The sequence below is a fragment of the Oculina patagonica genome, chromosome 14 (assembly GCF_052425735.1).
Source record: "Oculina patagonica isolate OP01 chromosome 14, crgOcupat, whole genome shotgun sequence".
NCBI lineage: Eukaryota > Metazoa > Cnidaria > Anthozoa > Scleractinia > Oculinidae > Oculina > Oculina patagonica.
In genome coordinates this window covers 25,532,010-25,547,926 of record NC_135771.1, presented here as the reverse complement: position 1 = coordinate 25,547,926, position 15,917 = coordinate 25,532,010, and the positions used below count along the sequence as shown (strand labels likewise).

Below are 15,917 nucleotides of genomic sequence, written 5' to 3'. Positions count from 1 at the left end.
TGATAATGATACAAATTTAATTGTACCCCACTAACCTTAGCATCATTGTTATGTAGATGCTGTAGTTTTTTTTTTTTAAGTTGGTTGACTAGTTTGCCTTTCTTTTTGTTAATGGCCATCCTTCTTTGAATTAGTTTGCATTACAATAATGCCTGGGGAATAACGTATCCATGGGTATAAACAAATGTGCATAAAAATGATGAAAACATGCACATTTTTATTGTAGTATGTAGTTGGAAAGGCCCTTGCCCAAGAAGTGGAGTGACCAAAACAGATCTGTTTACATCCAAGTATACTGACAAGCAGCTAATTCTGTCTTCTACCTCTGCTGTTTAGTTATGCACCTTTAAAATATTCAAGTTAAACCAAGGTTTGCCTAAATCTTGTTAAATTATTTAGGGCCGGCCTTCAATATTTCCGTATTAGACTTGTCATTTCAGTCAAAAATATATTTGAAGTTTGTAGCCGAGATGAACTGAACGATGCGGACGCCCGAGGAAACAGCTTGAGAACAATTTTTAATAAACAGGACGAATTTTGGTCAAAAACCATGTCCATGTGTTAATAGCCTTTAAGAATTGCAAATGGTGCTTCTATTTCTGAAGCTACTTTCTGAAAAATTGGCTCTGGAAGCAATTTTGTCGTTAACTATACGGCTGCACCAGCTTAAACGAGTACAGTGGCTTATCAATCTCCTACATGCATGGTATGGATAATTTATCTTATAAAAAGTTTTATTGGTTAAATCACGTACCAGGTCAACATATTGGAACTTTTAGGTTCTTCCTGATCTTGTGAAAACATCCTACGCCTCTTTATAAAGTCGATCGCTGTCTTTTTGTAAATCATTTATATTTGTTTTCGAGAGAAGCTCGCGTCAGCCTCCGCAATAATTTCCTCGCCGAGTACGGTGGAATTACTCTTTTTAGATTATTGTAGGGATTTTTTAGAAATACTAAGCAAATCACAACAGCAAACGTAGACTTAACAAGCCGTGTTTTGGCTTATGGGTTTGCATTAGAAGCACTTTTATCATTTTTGTGCCTATTTCTTCATTTGCTTTTTCGCGGCAATCACGCAAACTACGCAGCCGGTACCCCCAGTGAGCTGTGGTTAAAGTCACTGATCATTTTGAGAAAGCTTTTTAACGATTTAATGTTTTCGGTCATTTAAAGTTTTATATTTTTTCAACCTCATATCGTTCTCTCCGTGGTGTACATCTTTGCGTTTGAAAGATATCGGCCTTGAAATAGCGCAACATCGTAACATTTTGATCACGATCCCTATCGATCGATCACGAAATTTTTTGTTTTAATTACTTCATGGCTATGTGTTTTAGCCAAATTTGAACCTAAAAGGCTTACTCGTATATAAGATTCAGCATATCAACGATCCTTTCATGATTTTTGTTATGAACTGTTTGATTACAACCGCATAAAACACTCACGGGGAAGCCATTTGTTTGCCTGAGTTTAAACTTCCCGGGCCAGCCGACTCGTGACGTCACGATTGCCAGACACCTCGGATTTTTTTGCCCCTATTCGCCCACTGGTGCCCAGGCCCAAGTTTACCGCTCCCTCCTGCTACACACGATAGTATACTGTCCTGCTCGCAGTCGTAGGAGACCGCTGAAAATGAAAACGGAGGGCGCGCACAGACTGAGTTCGTGTTTCCTTTTATTCTTACTAATTATTTTCGTGCGTACTTAATTTCGCAAAAGTTCAAGAGCCGAATTTTGCGAGTATAAATTTTCGAGTATTATAAACTACTAGAAACGTAGAATCCTGCAGAACAGGCGGTTTATTTTGCGGGTCGAAGCGCGAAGTGCGGTTCTCGCAATAACCCCGTAAAAAATAAACCGCCTGTTCTTCAGGCTTTACAAACAGCGGCAACAAACATAACACATGGACTACGCATGGTCTGTAAGAAGAATCTTAAATTTACTTGACGTGTAATGGAATCTATTGACCAGCGAATAAAATGTCATCTCCCAACGCTCACAGAGTGCGATGAAATCCCAAATAATCGAGAAGAAATTCCAACTCCACAAGTCGCGAAAGCGCATCTGCACCTGACGCATATTGCAAAACAGTTGCAAAGGAAATTCCAGAACTCGACGATTACGCGGAGATTCTACTACTTGTCAAACCAAACAACAAAAGTTTTGTTCTTATAATATACAATATGGTATTAATTTTCGCGTGTTTAAAACTCGCGCAATGTTTTCTTCGCGCGTACTATATTTCGCGAAAATCAAATGTACACTGATTGGTTAACCTTAGTTTTAAAAATTAAAGGCGCGTTTACACGGCAGAGAAATTTAGGTACGGAACCCTCACCATTTTTTTGCAGAGAAACAGATAAATCAAAACCGGGCCATTTTTAATATTCAAAAGTTGAGAATCAAACTCCATTACTGTTCCATTTTTGGTTAAGTTAATTTTCATTGTCGTTTAACGTTTTAGGTCTCAGGACCATTCTGGGATGAAAAAGTAATCTAGCCTGATTTATTTTAATTATTTAACGCTAATTTCCATGAGTTTCAGATTCTGGTCAAATGACCCTTTTCCGAACTTCTTGGCTTGGTCGTTACGACAACAACAACAACAACAACAACAACAAAACCTTTTAGGTTAGACACGATGGGATAAAAAGCTACATAGCTTGTGGGGTCGTAAAAAAAGATCAATTTTACGCCTAACGGCTAAATTTTTGGCGATATTACGGCCAGCGGTTGAGACCGTTGAGACCTTCAACTGAGAAACAGATCTCGACAGATCGTAGTGATCAATTGATACACTGGCTTGCACAATCCCCAAGGCTAAAAGATTGCTTCAAATTTTCACAGTTACCCAGAAAGCTTCCCTTAAATGACGAATTTAGACTACGCGAGTTCTGTAAAGAATGAAGAAATTTGTATGTACAGAGGTCGCTACGATAACACTTTTGATTTGTTAAGTCGGTGCGAGATATTGCCTTCTTTTACTCGTTCTAAATTTGTTAATTTTTAAAAAATTCCCTTCTTTGACTCGTTCTAAATTTATAAATTAAAAGTAAATTCACTTAGAAAACACGGGGCCGGGGTCCTGGGGTGTGGAAAACACGGGGTGTGGAAAACGCGGGGTCCCGGGGTCGACTAAAAAAAGATCTAGACGGTGAAAAAAAAATCTGGCTAAAAAGACATGTATAATAGTTTATCGCCAAAGTTAATACATTCGTAAAACGTGTTTCCTTACATTGAAAGCCTATTATTCATGTCGTAAAAAGCCATTTAAGTTTGTGAATCATATACTTGTCTCTGCGTTCCTTTTGAATATCGTATTTTTCCATTTTAAAAAAAGAAACTAAATATGAGTTATATACATTTTGTTAGTTGTTAGTTGGAAATAATTTTTTGCCAAAAATTAACCTATAAAATTCTGGGAGGGAGGGGGGCTAAAGCCCCCCAGCCCCCCCGGCTCCGCTGTCTCTGTTAACTTGTCTTTTTAACGCCTATAAACCAGCTCGTTCCCTTCGAACATCTAGCCAGTTACTCTTACAAATTCCTGACGTAAAAACATGTACATACGGTCAAAGATCCTTTTCTTTTTACGCCCCTAAACTTTGGAACGACCTATACTACCTTTTCATATCACTGAAAGAGTCTGAGAGCATAGCGATTTTTAAAAAGAACCCTAAAACATTTCACAAGCCGCTAGTAACTGTTTTAAAAACAAAAAACAGAAATCAACTTTGGAATAAAAAATACGTGGGACCCCGTGTTTTCCACACAGATCCTGGGATCCCGTGTTTTCCACAGACCCCTAGTCTATGTACAGCCGTCCCGCTCCGCTCAAAAAAATTGCTGTCCCTCCAATCCATACTAAGTAAAAAAAAACTTATCTCGTCGGGATTTCTTTTGTTGGGGAAGAAAATTTGGCAAGTATTTTTTTGGTGGCTTGATTTATGTAGGGATTTTTCTAGTATTTAATAAAATAAAATTCCTACTTAAATTAAGCCACCCAAAAAAATTTATTTAAAAAAATTATTACAAAAACATCTAAGGTTTCGTTGTAGTGCCTTGGCTGTGTAATTCTGAACAAGAGCGTTTCGTTTCTTATGTTTTTCTTTGTGTTATATCATTGCTAATTTCTGGGAATTTATTGGTCAGAAATACGGCCTGGGTTTTTTGTGGGGTCAATTTTTGGTCCAGGGTTTTTTACGGTCTTGTTTTTTGCCACCATTCGATCATGATTCCCGGCACTTGACATCCGGAGTCTCCCCCCCGGGTGGGGGGGGGGGGGCTCAGTTAACACAGTGTTTGCGTTCAATTCGGAATTCATTTGATCATTGCATCCAGCAGAATTTGATCTGTGCACCACCGAACACCTCCGAGGGCGCCACAACAGCAACTAATGCCAGCGCTTTCGTTTGGTCTTTGTGTGTTTTAATAACGAATTTTTCGAAGTATTTTTACAACCCTGAGCCATAACCAGTGTGAATTCATGCTTCGATGGAAAAGATCTGCACCAATTCTAGGAAGAAATAAAACGTTGGAAGTCTGAATTCAAGTCACCATATGCCTTTGGCGCGTGTCGGCTAAATTTGAAACTGATTCAGTGCTTCCACTCAAATACTAAGACTGTTGAAATTATGTACTGAAGAAATTTTTATTGTTTTCTGGCTTAAAAACAAGACAAAAAAAACAGCAAATAAGACGGCTATACGTGTATACTGAAATACACTAGCTTAAAGCTTCTTTATCGCTATTTTGCTGAACTCCAGTAATCAGCTGATATAGTCCGTGTATGCATTGGTGGTTACAAAAAACACCAAAGATCTTTTCCGCTTAGATATTTTAGAATTTGTCTTCGCATTACCTCTTTATTTGCAGCTTTAATTTGCGTTGCAGACCATTTTGTTTAAAAACGGTGAATCGTATACAGTACATATGGCTGAGATGTACAATGATGCACAATAGTGGTAGATAGTGCCTCGGTACTGTATATTACTTATCGATTTAGATGGAATAAAAAGACAAGCATAGGCCTGAATGTGAATAATGCAGTGACCTCTCTTATATAGACACCTCTCACAATATGCGATGTCTGTATAAAAGAGGTTCAACTGTAGGTTGCAATTTTCCAAAATTATCTCTGCAATTATTCTATCATGAAAACACAAAGCTTTTTTCGACTAGTTCCCGTTATTTTGACAATACTTAGCAAATTATAACTGAATTAACTTACTTTTCTTGTGTGCACGCTTGAGATGGGTCTGTAAATGGCTTTCTCTTTGGAAGCGCAATTCACACAGGGGGCACTGGTAAGGGCGCTCCCCCGTATGCACCCTTAAGTGCTTCTTAAGGTGGTCTTTTTTTTTTAATTTTTTCCCACAATATTGGCACTCCATCTAAAGGAATAATAAGGAGTTTAATTTATGTAGACGTGGCATTAAATATAGAACAGAATAGTTGAGCAGTTAACGCTGTTTGGTGACGAGAAAATTTATGAGAAATAAATAAGACATTGAAACGTACAAGCCTAGAACAGGGTAGTGTACCCCTCTTTTCCGGATATTTTGGAAAAAGCTACCATTTTACACTCAGCCTAAGTTCCTTCGGCAGAAAATTTAGCGATTTGTGCAGCTGAAAGCAGCTACATGTGTTAAGGAGGCATTCTTGAAACTCCAAAAAAAATGTAGGTGAACTCGGTTGTTTTTCGTTGTTGTTTTGCAGGCGGCAGCAAACTGAAATGTACAAATATTAATAACGCGCGTGCAGGCTACGCCATTGTTTTGCTCATTAAACTTTTTGGGTTGGCGACGTTTTCGTTCCTGGTAGTGTGCCTTTTGAAAGTCCCTGAATTTGTCGCCACGATGTCATTCATGGCGTTTATATTCAGTGCTCGGAATGCTTTTTATTTACAAAAATATCGAGTTATATTTGCAGGAAACCGGCCACAGTGCATTATTTTAATGCACCGTAGAAATTTCCATATTAGACGCACTACCTGGCCATATGCAAATTTTGTTTTGCCTTCCGTGCAGTCAACCGGAAAAGTTGGAAATTACAGTTCCATTTGCCACTGGAATTTTCCGGAAACTCAAACCAGAATTTTTGGTCGAATGGAAAGCGCCCCGAATGTTTAAACAAGAAGTTCCACTATAAAAGGGATGGCACCTCCCACATTTCACACTTCTCGGGCGCGAAATGCAAATTTGTACTCTTTGCATTCGTTGCACGTTGTGGTGCCGAGCTTCCTTCAAGCTGAACATGCTTTGAAATCTCATGAAACCAAGATATATTATTGACAAAAATATTAAAATTAACTTCCTAACGTTTAACAGAAAATTCCTAGCGAAAATGAAACACATTTTATCAGTAACAGTTGTGGAAAATACGCAGGTTGTTTACGCTTAAATGATTGACTGACAGCTGGGCGTGAGAATGGCCAGGCCAGGGGCCTGTTTCTCGAAAGCCCCGAAAACTTAACGGGCCCGTAAAGCCATAGCAAAATCTCAAACCCTTTTATTAAAGAGCTGTTTAATTCCATGATATTTTTAATATGAATGGAGGCTTCCTTCATGCAAAGTTTCAGGCATATACAATTCTCTGTTTTAAAAACACAGATAATTTAAAATGGCTTAACGGGCCCGTTAAGTTTTCGGGGCTTTCGAGAAACGGACCCCAGGCCCCTTTTATACCGGAACTTCTTGTTTAAATATGACCAAAGTTTAATTTTTTTCTGGACGGACAAGATCTGATATGTTCCGTGAAAATGTAGACTACTTGCATTTTATTGTACTGACCTGTCAAAGTAAACGAGCTGGAAAGTGCTGAAAACCGATACCAGCCACCTTAATTACCATCGCACGCATCATAGAAAATCGCGCTTTTGTAAAACATAAAATCGTACACGATATTTTGTTTGGCATGTGTTCAATGTATCTCCGATAAAACTGAAAATAATGTTATTTCTCTTTAGGGGTTTTGTAAAAGATTTAGCAGGCTATTTTTTAAAGGAAAAACAGACAGAATGTATAAAAATAAGTTGTAGTCGGGTATACCACATTCCAGCGCACCAAGAGTACAATGCAAGAAATCCGCGTTTTGTAGCGCGAATTCACTACCTAATAAATTCACATTTACCAATGTTGTATAATGGTACGTTTGTTTGAAGGTCACGGTTGCTATATTTCAAACTATGTTTGAAAGAAAGATTCACTTTCTTGCGTTAATAATTTACTACTGATAATTTATAGGTTAAATTCCTTGTTGCGCTGTTGTGGCTTGTTTTTTGTCAGGGAGTAACCACGTGCGTTTCAAGTTCTTGTACATTTCTTTGCCCTCCTTGCAAAACAACAACCTATTCTACTCTGTATGAGAACAACGTGGCGAATTTTGCAAGTTTCTATTTAAAATTAAACGCTGTCTTAACAAATTTACCTGAAAACAGTTTTGACAATAAAAAACAGAATAACTTTCTCTCAGTAATGCCTACTTGTAAGAATCTTAAATAAAATATAAATTCGCATACGACTTTCGTACTTCAACATTTCAGCGAAAACAAGAACACGCGTTTAACAATGTTTCCCATCAAAAGCAAAACGCGGGTTAGAGGTAGGCAAATATTTGTTATTAAATTTATTCATTCTTAAGCCTTGTCGTATTTTGGTGGGGCCAAAGGGCGTGGATTTTAAAAAATGTAGAGCCAATACACTTACTTCTCGATCACGGCTTTCTTGAGCAAGAGAATTATAAATCGTAGGCATCTCTTTTATACCGCTCAAACCGCTGACCTACTGGACGAGAACATATCACGTGACGCGCACCAAAACAGTTTGAAGGCTTGACAAAACGAGGAAACATGGGGAAAACGCATGGCCGGGGTGCCGGGATACGGTGTCCCGGGGTCTGTGAAAACACGGGGCTCCGGGGTATGTGGAAAATGCATGTCCCGAGGTCTGATGAAAAATAATCAACTGAAGGTCGCGCAGGACCCTTGAAATCATTATGTATGTATTTATTTAAATAGTATGCACGAACTGCGACCACTGAAGCCGACAACAAACAAAATGGTCATGAGAATTTTTTCTCAAAGTTTTTTTTGTACAAGTAATTGCACGGTATTGTTCTCAGCTTTGCGTTCCGTGCGCTGGAACAAAGCGAACTATCACATTTAGATTCACAGCTTTGAATAAAGCACACGTTGTTGTAAAGTTGGTTCTCATATGATCGCCCCGATCGGCAGGTATATAGCTATTTCGAAAAAAAAAAAACATCAAAGTGCACGCGTCAAGACCGAAAGGTGGTCTGGGTATTCACTAGAATTTTGCATATTGGCCTAGAGGAAATTTACAAGTTTGTATTTTTGCACGTGGAGAAATAGAGGATATTACATGGTTGCGCGGAGATATGAAATTTATCTTCGAGTGTTCAAATCGATATCTCACGAGTGAGCGCAGGGTATTCTGTTTATTATATAAACCTATTTTGACGATTTTCCGAAGATTGCCGACCATTTTCCGAAGATTTCCGAAGATTTGCAAAATGTTGACAACACCGGGAGCTTTGTGCCCTACTCTTTGCGAATAGTGTGTGGGTTCTTTAACGTCCCCTGTGATAAGACTGAAGATACACGAGACGGGACCTACGGTGCAAAGGCAAACCTCGTGGCCTTCTATCTTCACGTTATTGTCGTTTTACGGCGAAGAAGCAAAAGGGAGGCCAAACGGAAACGTAGTTCTTGGTAACATTAATGCATCACGGGAAAGTTTGTATCGCTTCGATCGTCTCCCTATGCGAAAGTAGTTCTCATATAATCGTTCGCGATCACGGCCGCGGTCTGCGACCGATCGCACGGATAGAACACGGGCGATCGAAGAGATCGCGATCGTCTCGATCGTCGCAGACGTTAGCGATCGTCTCTGTATTATTCTCATATAATCGCCCCGATCGCAAGCAATTTTTTGGAGCGACAGAGGCGATAGAAACGATCGGGGCGATCATATGAGAACCAGCCTTAAACATTGACTTGTAAGGTCTTGGGAAGCCTGAAAACCACAGGTAGCCCAAGTTTCTGAAGGAGCCGTCAACATATAGACCACATACGACATTGCGTAATAACGTTATTATAAGGGTTTGTATGGGAATATAACGATCGTAAAAAATAATTCAAAATAGAGGAAAAATATCCAATAAAATTCACTTAACTATCCTCTTCTGTCTATATCTTGTGTTTCTATGCCGTTTGGAGGCGATTTGAAGCCATTTCAGTGGGTTTTAGGTTCGCTGCATGGTTTCCTATCATTTAAGGGTTTGTATGGGAACAACGATCGTAAAAAAATAATTCAAAATAAAGGGAAAATATCCGACAAAATCGACTTACCTATCCTCTTCTATGTAAATCTTGTGTTTCTATGCCGTTTGGGGGCGTTTTGAAGCGATTCCAGTGGGTTTTAGGTTCGCTGGTTTCCTCTCTATATATAATCATATATAGAGAGGAAACCAGCGAACCTAAAACCCACTGAAATGGCTTCAAATCGCCTCCAAACGGCATAGAAACACAAGATATAGACAGAAGAGGATAGTTAAGTGAATTTTATTGGATATTTTTCCTCTATTTTGAATTATTTTTTACGATCGTTATATTCCCATACAAACCCTTATAATAACGTTATTACGCAATGTCGTATGTGGTCTATATGTTGACGGCTCCTTTAGGAGCTTGGGCTACCTGTGTGAAAACCTGCAATTTTGTGTCCAAGTTTTCTCCACCGATATAAAATTTCAAGAGTTGATTCACAAGGAACATAAACTTTTTGTACTCTATTGTGTTTTGACAAGAGCAAATTTTGAAACGTCCTTCTCAAAATAAACTTAGCATGTTTTAAAGTTTATATTTCACATTTTTACTCTCTCAGAAGCTATTAACTTCTAGCAGTTTTTGAAATCAAAAATTTTGTTATTTTCAGAACACAAAAGAGATTATGATTTTTCAATAGGTTATATAATCATTTAATTCGGTGCGCTGTAACCGCTGTTCTAACTGAAAACAAAATTGCTTTATCTGCAGTTAAACTTTGAAGAGCTTGTAACATTACAGTAAACGGTCATCTCTCAGCAAAAGGACAACCATGATGAAATTCCATCATCCCCTTAAATCCTTGATAAATTTTAAAGAAATTGATGTTTAAAAATGTAGCAAATTAAAGCTTTACAAGATAGCACCCTGCCAAGAAATTTGGCTGATGAATTTATCAATGAGTAAGGGTCCTGCGCGAACTGAAGAAGATAAAAAAATCTCTTTTTGGTTAAACCCGACAAGATTAATCTCTTTCTGTTAACATAGGCACGCTAAGCGTGCAGGAGTTATTTTTCAATTTATGGGGTGAAACTGGGTGATTGTCCTGTTGGGTGATTGGGGATTGAGTGATAGTCCTGTTGGCATGGTTTACGTCAGTGGGTTGATTTATTTGTGTATGGCGGCCTACGGAGTCACTTCTTTGCACAAAATTTGCTTGCAAACAAAATAATTTTTACGTGCACTTTGATACATCAGACGTGTTATATTTAGTCCCATTATCCTCTCTTGATTTAATACGTAAATTGTCATCATTTAATTAAAAAACAAGATCTAATTTCAACGGTTTACTGAAAAACTTCAGCAGAAATATTAAAACTAAAGTTGTCCGAGGTTTCGATGTAACTAACATCATTATCAAGGTAAAATCAGTTGTGCTCACACCCCGATACAACACTTTACCTTGATAATGATGTTAGTCACATCGAAACCTCGGACAACTTTAGTTTTAAGATCTAATTTAACAAGAATCTCTTAGAGCTTAAAACTGCGCTGGTCACGTGACCGCCCTTGGGGGGGCATTTGAGGGAATAAAAAGAGCATCCCCACCTTCTTCTCCCGCGTCTAACATTGTTGCGACTGACAAACAAAATGGTAAAAACACCTTGTGTGACATTTTATGGTTGCCTAGTTCCATCCGCAATTTTTTAATAAGTAATAGATATGACTTACACCGTGAAACAGTACGTGTTAAAGTGTTCCTGTGAGCTCAAATTTACTGTGTCGTTGTAACCTCGCTCCTTTTTATCCTGTAGAAATCATGTAAGGTCAATTGTTGCGTAGTCAGGTCTTAACCGCGGCCTATTCCAGGCTCTCGGTAGTTATGGGAGAGAGAAAAACGCGGGTGAGCGAGGAAAAAATTAAGGCGGAACGAAGGCGAGCGAAAGAACTCTCTACCATATTAGCTCACTACCCTTCTTTTTTACTTGCTCGCTCGAGTTTTTCGGTTTCTCCTTCGACTACCGAGAGTCTGGAACAGGCTAGGTCTTAATAAAAGAAAGATTTTCGTCGCATTAGGCCCTAAAGTTATCAAGAGGTGGCGTATTGCCTAATGATCAGTGCCCTGGAGTTCAGATTAAATTTTCGGTTGGAATCCAATTCCAAGTTGTAGATAGATAGATAGAAACTTTATTAAGGGACGGACCATTAGAAAAGTGATAGGGGGGTGGGGGATTTTTGTCTTGCAGGAATTTTTTTTTACGTCCATTGCTTGTGCAGGAATTTTTTTTGCGGGTGTAACCCTCTGCTCGAATTTTTTTTTTTTAAACAAATGTTTTTTTTTGACAAATAGTTTTTGTTGGACCGGTATTGTTACGTTATACCATGCTTTTGATGACTGTTGCTTTGTTGATCATTTGCTAAATAGTTTGAATATTCCCCCCAAAATGTGGTTATTAATTGTTTTAATCCTTAGGGACTGGTCAATATTAAAGTAAAAGAAAAAGAGGAAAAGAGGCAGTTTGAGCAAGCCTACCGAAAAGCGCTACTATGATCACAAACCATCTAGGGGGGCCGGGGGCATGCTCCCCCGGGAAATTTTTATATTTGGGCATTCTGAAATCGCTAGAAATACATCTAAAACTGCTCACGTCAAGAAATTTATCAATTTATACTGATGAATACCACTGGGGATTTTCTTGTAACTATAATAATTTAAAGTAACTAAAATGTCTCACCCTCTATGTTAAAGACCAAAACAACATGACCCACCCACTTTCTACTCCGGCCCACACCCCCCTCCCCCCACACACACTTATTGACCAGTCCCGTAAAGGCTATCTATGCCCATCTTTGATCATTATATCTGTAAAAAAGTATTAAGAATGGCTTAAATCAAATGCCATGTACTGTTATTTTGTACCATGATATACTGATTGATTTTTTTTTTGCTTTTTCCCCACCCCCCCCCCCCCCTCACTTTTCTAATGGTCCGTCCCTAAAATGTCATAAACCACCTAGCTGGGGAAAACTCCCCACTAATACGAGGACATAACAAAAAAGGGTTAAAATAAAAGAAAATGCTAAAAAACTATGGCTATTTACATTAATTAAATTTAAATCTAAGTTAAAATATAATACAATAATACATAATTAAAAATTCTTTAGGAGGAGCAGAGCGGACAGCCTCTGCACCCATCATCTAATAATGCATCAAGATTGTTAAGATTTCTAATGTTCGTCTTAATGCTGAGAGATGTGGCCCCTCTTATGCTCTTTGGCAATTTTGACTACAATTTGTATCCTAGAAATCTGATCGAGTTTTTGTTGTTGGCCTCTTGAGTTGGCGCGCGTAACGCGATATGTTCTCGTCCAATGGAACACTGTATTTCAGTTGATCACTGGTCAGCGGTGTGAGCGGTTTAAAAAGAGATGCCTACAAATTTATAATTCTCTTTCTGAAGGAAGCCCTGTTTGTGAATTAAGTGTATTGACTCTACTATTTTATGTCCAAGTATTTCTGTAACTTCCAAAATAGACACCAACTTAGCAACTAATGTAATGTTACGCGCCTACTTGCAAAAATATTTTGAAACAAGAATATTGAAACTAAATGGATATTTTACTTTCCGTTCATACTGTGTCTCGCCCTTTGGACCTGCGACAAGGCTTAAAATTTTGAACCAGGCTTGTTAACAAATATTTCCTAACTTTGAACGCGTTCTGCTTTTGGTTCAAATACACTGACTTGAAACAACAAATGCGTGTTCTTGTTTTCGCCGCAATGTCGTATCAACCTTGATTAAATGTGAATTTATATTCTATTATTAAGATTCTTAACAGTCGGGATTAATACCGAGAGAAAAGTATTCTCTTTTTTATTGCAAAACTATTTTCAGGTAAATGTATTAAGACAGCGTTCAACTGCAAATAGAAACTTGCAAAATTCGCCACGTGAATTCGCGCTACAAAACTCGAATTTGTTTGTTTGGAAGAAAGTTAACTTTGCATCGAGTAATTCATCTGAAGATGAGCCCTTAATTCCGGATTTTCTCTTCGAGGAACGGAAAAAGATTTGCATCAAACTTCCTTACTGCAAGAAGAATTAAATCACAAGCAAAAAGTTTATTTCAAAACTGAACTCTTTAACCAATTTCAAGTATATTTCCATAATTTTGTGGCAAACTAGACAAATCAAAAGCGTTTTTAGTCTCAAGGACAAAAACTTTCACAAGGCCCACGCCATCTACAAAGGAGAATGTTCATGCGGAGAAAACTATGTAGGTGAAACAATGCAAAATTTAGAAGTGCGAATAACTGAACATTCGAACATCTGCCACACCTCGGAACCAGCACGTCACCTGTTGCAAAACCCAAGCCACTCATTCCAGTGGAAAGTTTTTTGTTCGGCAAGATCCTACTTCAAGAGAAAGATCATCGAGGAACTAATTATCCAACAAAATAGCCCAAATTTGAACAAACAAGTCAATTGCTGTGTTTCACAGTTGTTCCTTTCGGGAATAACTTGAGTATAAAAACAATGTAAATCACGGACGGCTTTTAATCCTGATGATGACAACAAGTCGAAAACGTTTAGTGTCTTTTTAAATTTTATAACTTTTTAGCCTTGTAAATAATATTTTTAAAGTAACAATGGTTCGTTAAGAAGGCATTGTGCTCTCGGTGTACGATTATTCTTTTACAAATGCGTAATTTTTTGATGCGCGTGATGGTAAAGGCTGGTTCTCATATATATGGCGCTGATCGTTTCTATCGCCGCCGTTACTTCAAAAAGTGGTCTTTTGATCGGCGCAATCTTATATAAGAAAATTACAAAGATGATCACCAACATCTGAGGCGATCACGATCGTTTGGCTCGCCCGTGTTCTCTTCGTGCGATCGGTAGCAGACCGCGGCAATCGCGAACGATTATACGAGAACTACTTTCACGCAGAGAGACGATCGAAGTGATTCAAACTGTCCCACGGTGCATCAATATTACTCAGAACTGAACGGCCTTACAAACAAAACTAGCGCAAAACGTCTGTCCGGCCTTGTTCCGGGCGTTTTCTGCTCCGCTGTCTAGGCATCATCCGCCCAGCTGACGGCCACAAAAAAATTAACGCAAAACAGTAATGTTAAAACAAGGCCTTGTTCACGGAAGAACTTTAACTTACTTAGAACTTTATTAATAAAGTACTGATTAGGTTGAACATCATCCTCGGAGACCCAAGGGCAGTTATATAGTGGGGGCGGGGAAAAGTCTATAAGGGCGAAAAAAAAATCGGCCGAACAAAAGTCAAGAACGAAAATAGTCTATACGGGCAAAAAAAAGTCGCCGATTTTTTTTTCGCTCGTATAGACTTTCCCCCGCTCCCACTAATATTTAATTGCCATGTTTCCTCGGCTCTTACTCCCACAGGCATCTGCTCATTATTGTGTATGGATTTTACCATCAACATCATTCGCTTTCAACTCGCAGGCAACTTTGACAGAAACAACCATTTACCGACAATTAAAGCAGCAATTAATAAAAGTCAAAATTCGCGTTTAAACAATGTTCTAATGTTTAGATTAGAATGGCTTCGTAGTGGGTTTTAATTTTTTAACATATTAATAAAACCAAGATTATATGATATTTATTATATCTCTCAGCGAGTAAACATTTAACAGAGTCGTCATGCCGGCAGACTTTAACTTTCAAATGCATATATATGACCAGCTTTGTTGGCTTTCAAAATAAGTTTGTCACTTTGCTCAATAGAGATAGAGATTCAAACTTCAAACCTATTTTTCTAGGATTAACTAGCACAATTGGCATATGTATATTCCGGTGAGAGGTTTTAAACGAAGTCTGCGTGACAACAGCTTCCAACTGAACATATACGAAAGGTCCCTGGGCTGTGCGGTAGTGCCGCTGTATATAATCGTTAAGAGGGAAGCACGCAGAACCTCAACTTTGACGAATCAATACTACGCCGGACTCTTTTTCGGTTGACGCAACAGATATGTTATTTTACAATTGCCCAATTATCTCATCTGATCTGATATGATCTGATCTGATCTGATCTGATCTGATCTCATCTCATCTCATCTCATCTGATCTCATCTTATCTCATTTCATTTCATCTGATCTCATCTTATCTCATCTCATTTCATCTGATCTCATCTTATCTCATCTCATTTCATCTCTGATCTCATCTGATCTCATCTTATCTCATCTGATCTCATCTGATCTCATCTTATCTCATCTCATTTCATCTGATCTCATCTGATCTCATCTTATCTCATCTCATTTCATCTGATCTCATCTGATCTCATCTTATCTCATCTCATTTCATCTGATCTCATCTCATCTCATCTGATCTGATCTGATCTGATCTCATCTCATCTCTTCTCATCTCATCTGATCTCATCTGATCTCATCTGATCTCATCTTATCTCATCTCATTTCATCTAATCTGATCTCATCTCATCTTATCTCATCTCATCTTATCTCATCTCATCTTATCTTATCTCATCTCATTTCATTTCATCTGATCTCGTCTGATCTCATCTTATCTCATCTCATTTCATCTGATCTCGTCTTATCTCATCTCATTTCATCTGATCTCATCTCATCTCATCCGTTTTAGT

The 15,917-nt window shown here is 38.3% G+C and overlaps 1 protein-coding gene and 1 long non-coding RNA gene across 2 annotated transcripts in view; one reads left to right on the top strand and one right to left on the bottom strand.

Annotated features, from left to right (window-relative positions):
- Window positions 1–5,391, bottom strand: part of LOC144639046 (uncharacterized) — a 33,668-nt gene extending 28,277 nt beyond the window's left edge. The window contains exon 1 of the mRNA XM_078498308.1: window positions 5,229–5,391. Within this exon, the coding sequence (XP_078354434.1) occupies window positions 5,229–5,391 (163 nt within the window). The remainder of the gene's footprint in view (window positions 1–5,228) is intronic.
- LOC144637723 (uncharacterized) overlaps window positions 1–15,917 on the top strand; it is a 111,266-nt gene that overhangs the window by 33,903 nt on the left and 61,446 nt on the right. The gene's annotated exons all lie outside the window — the stretch shown is intronic.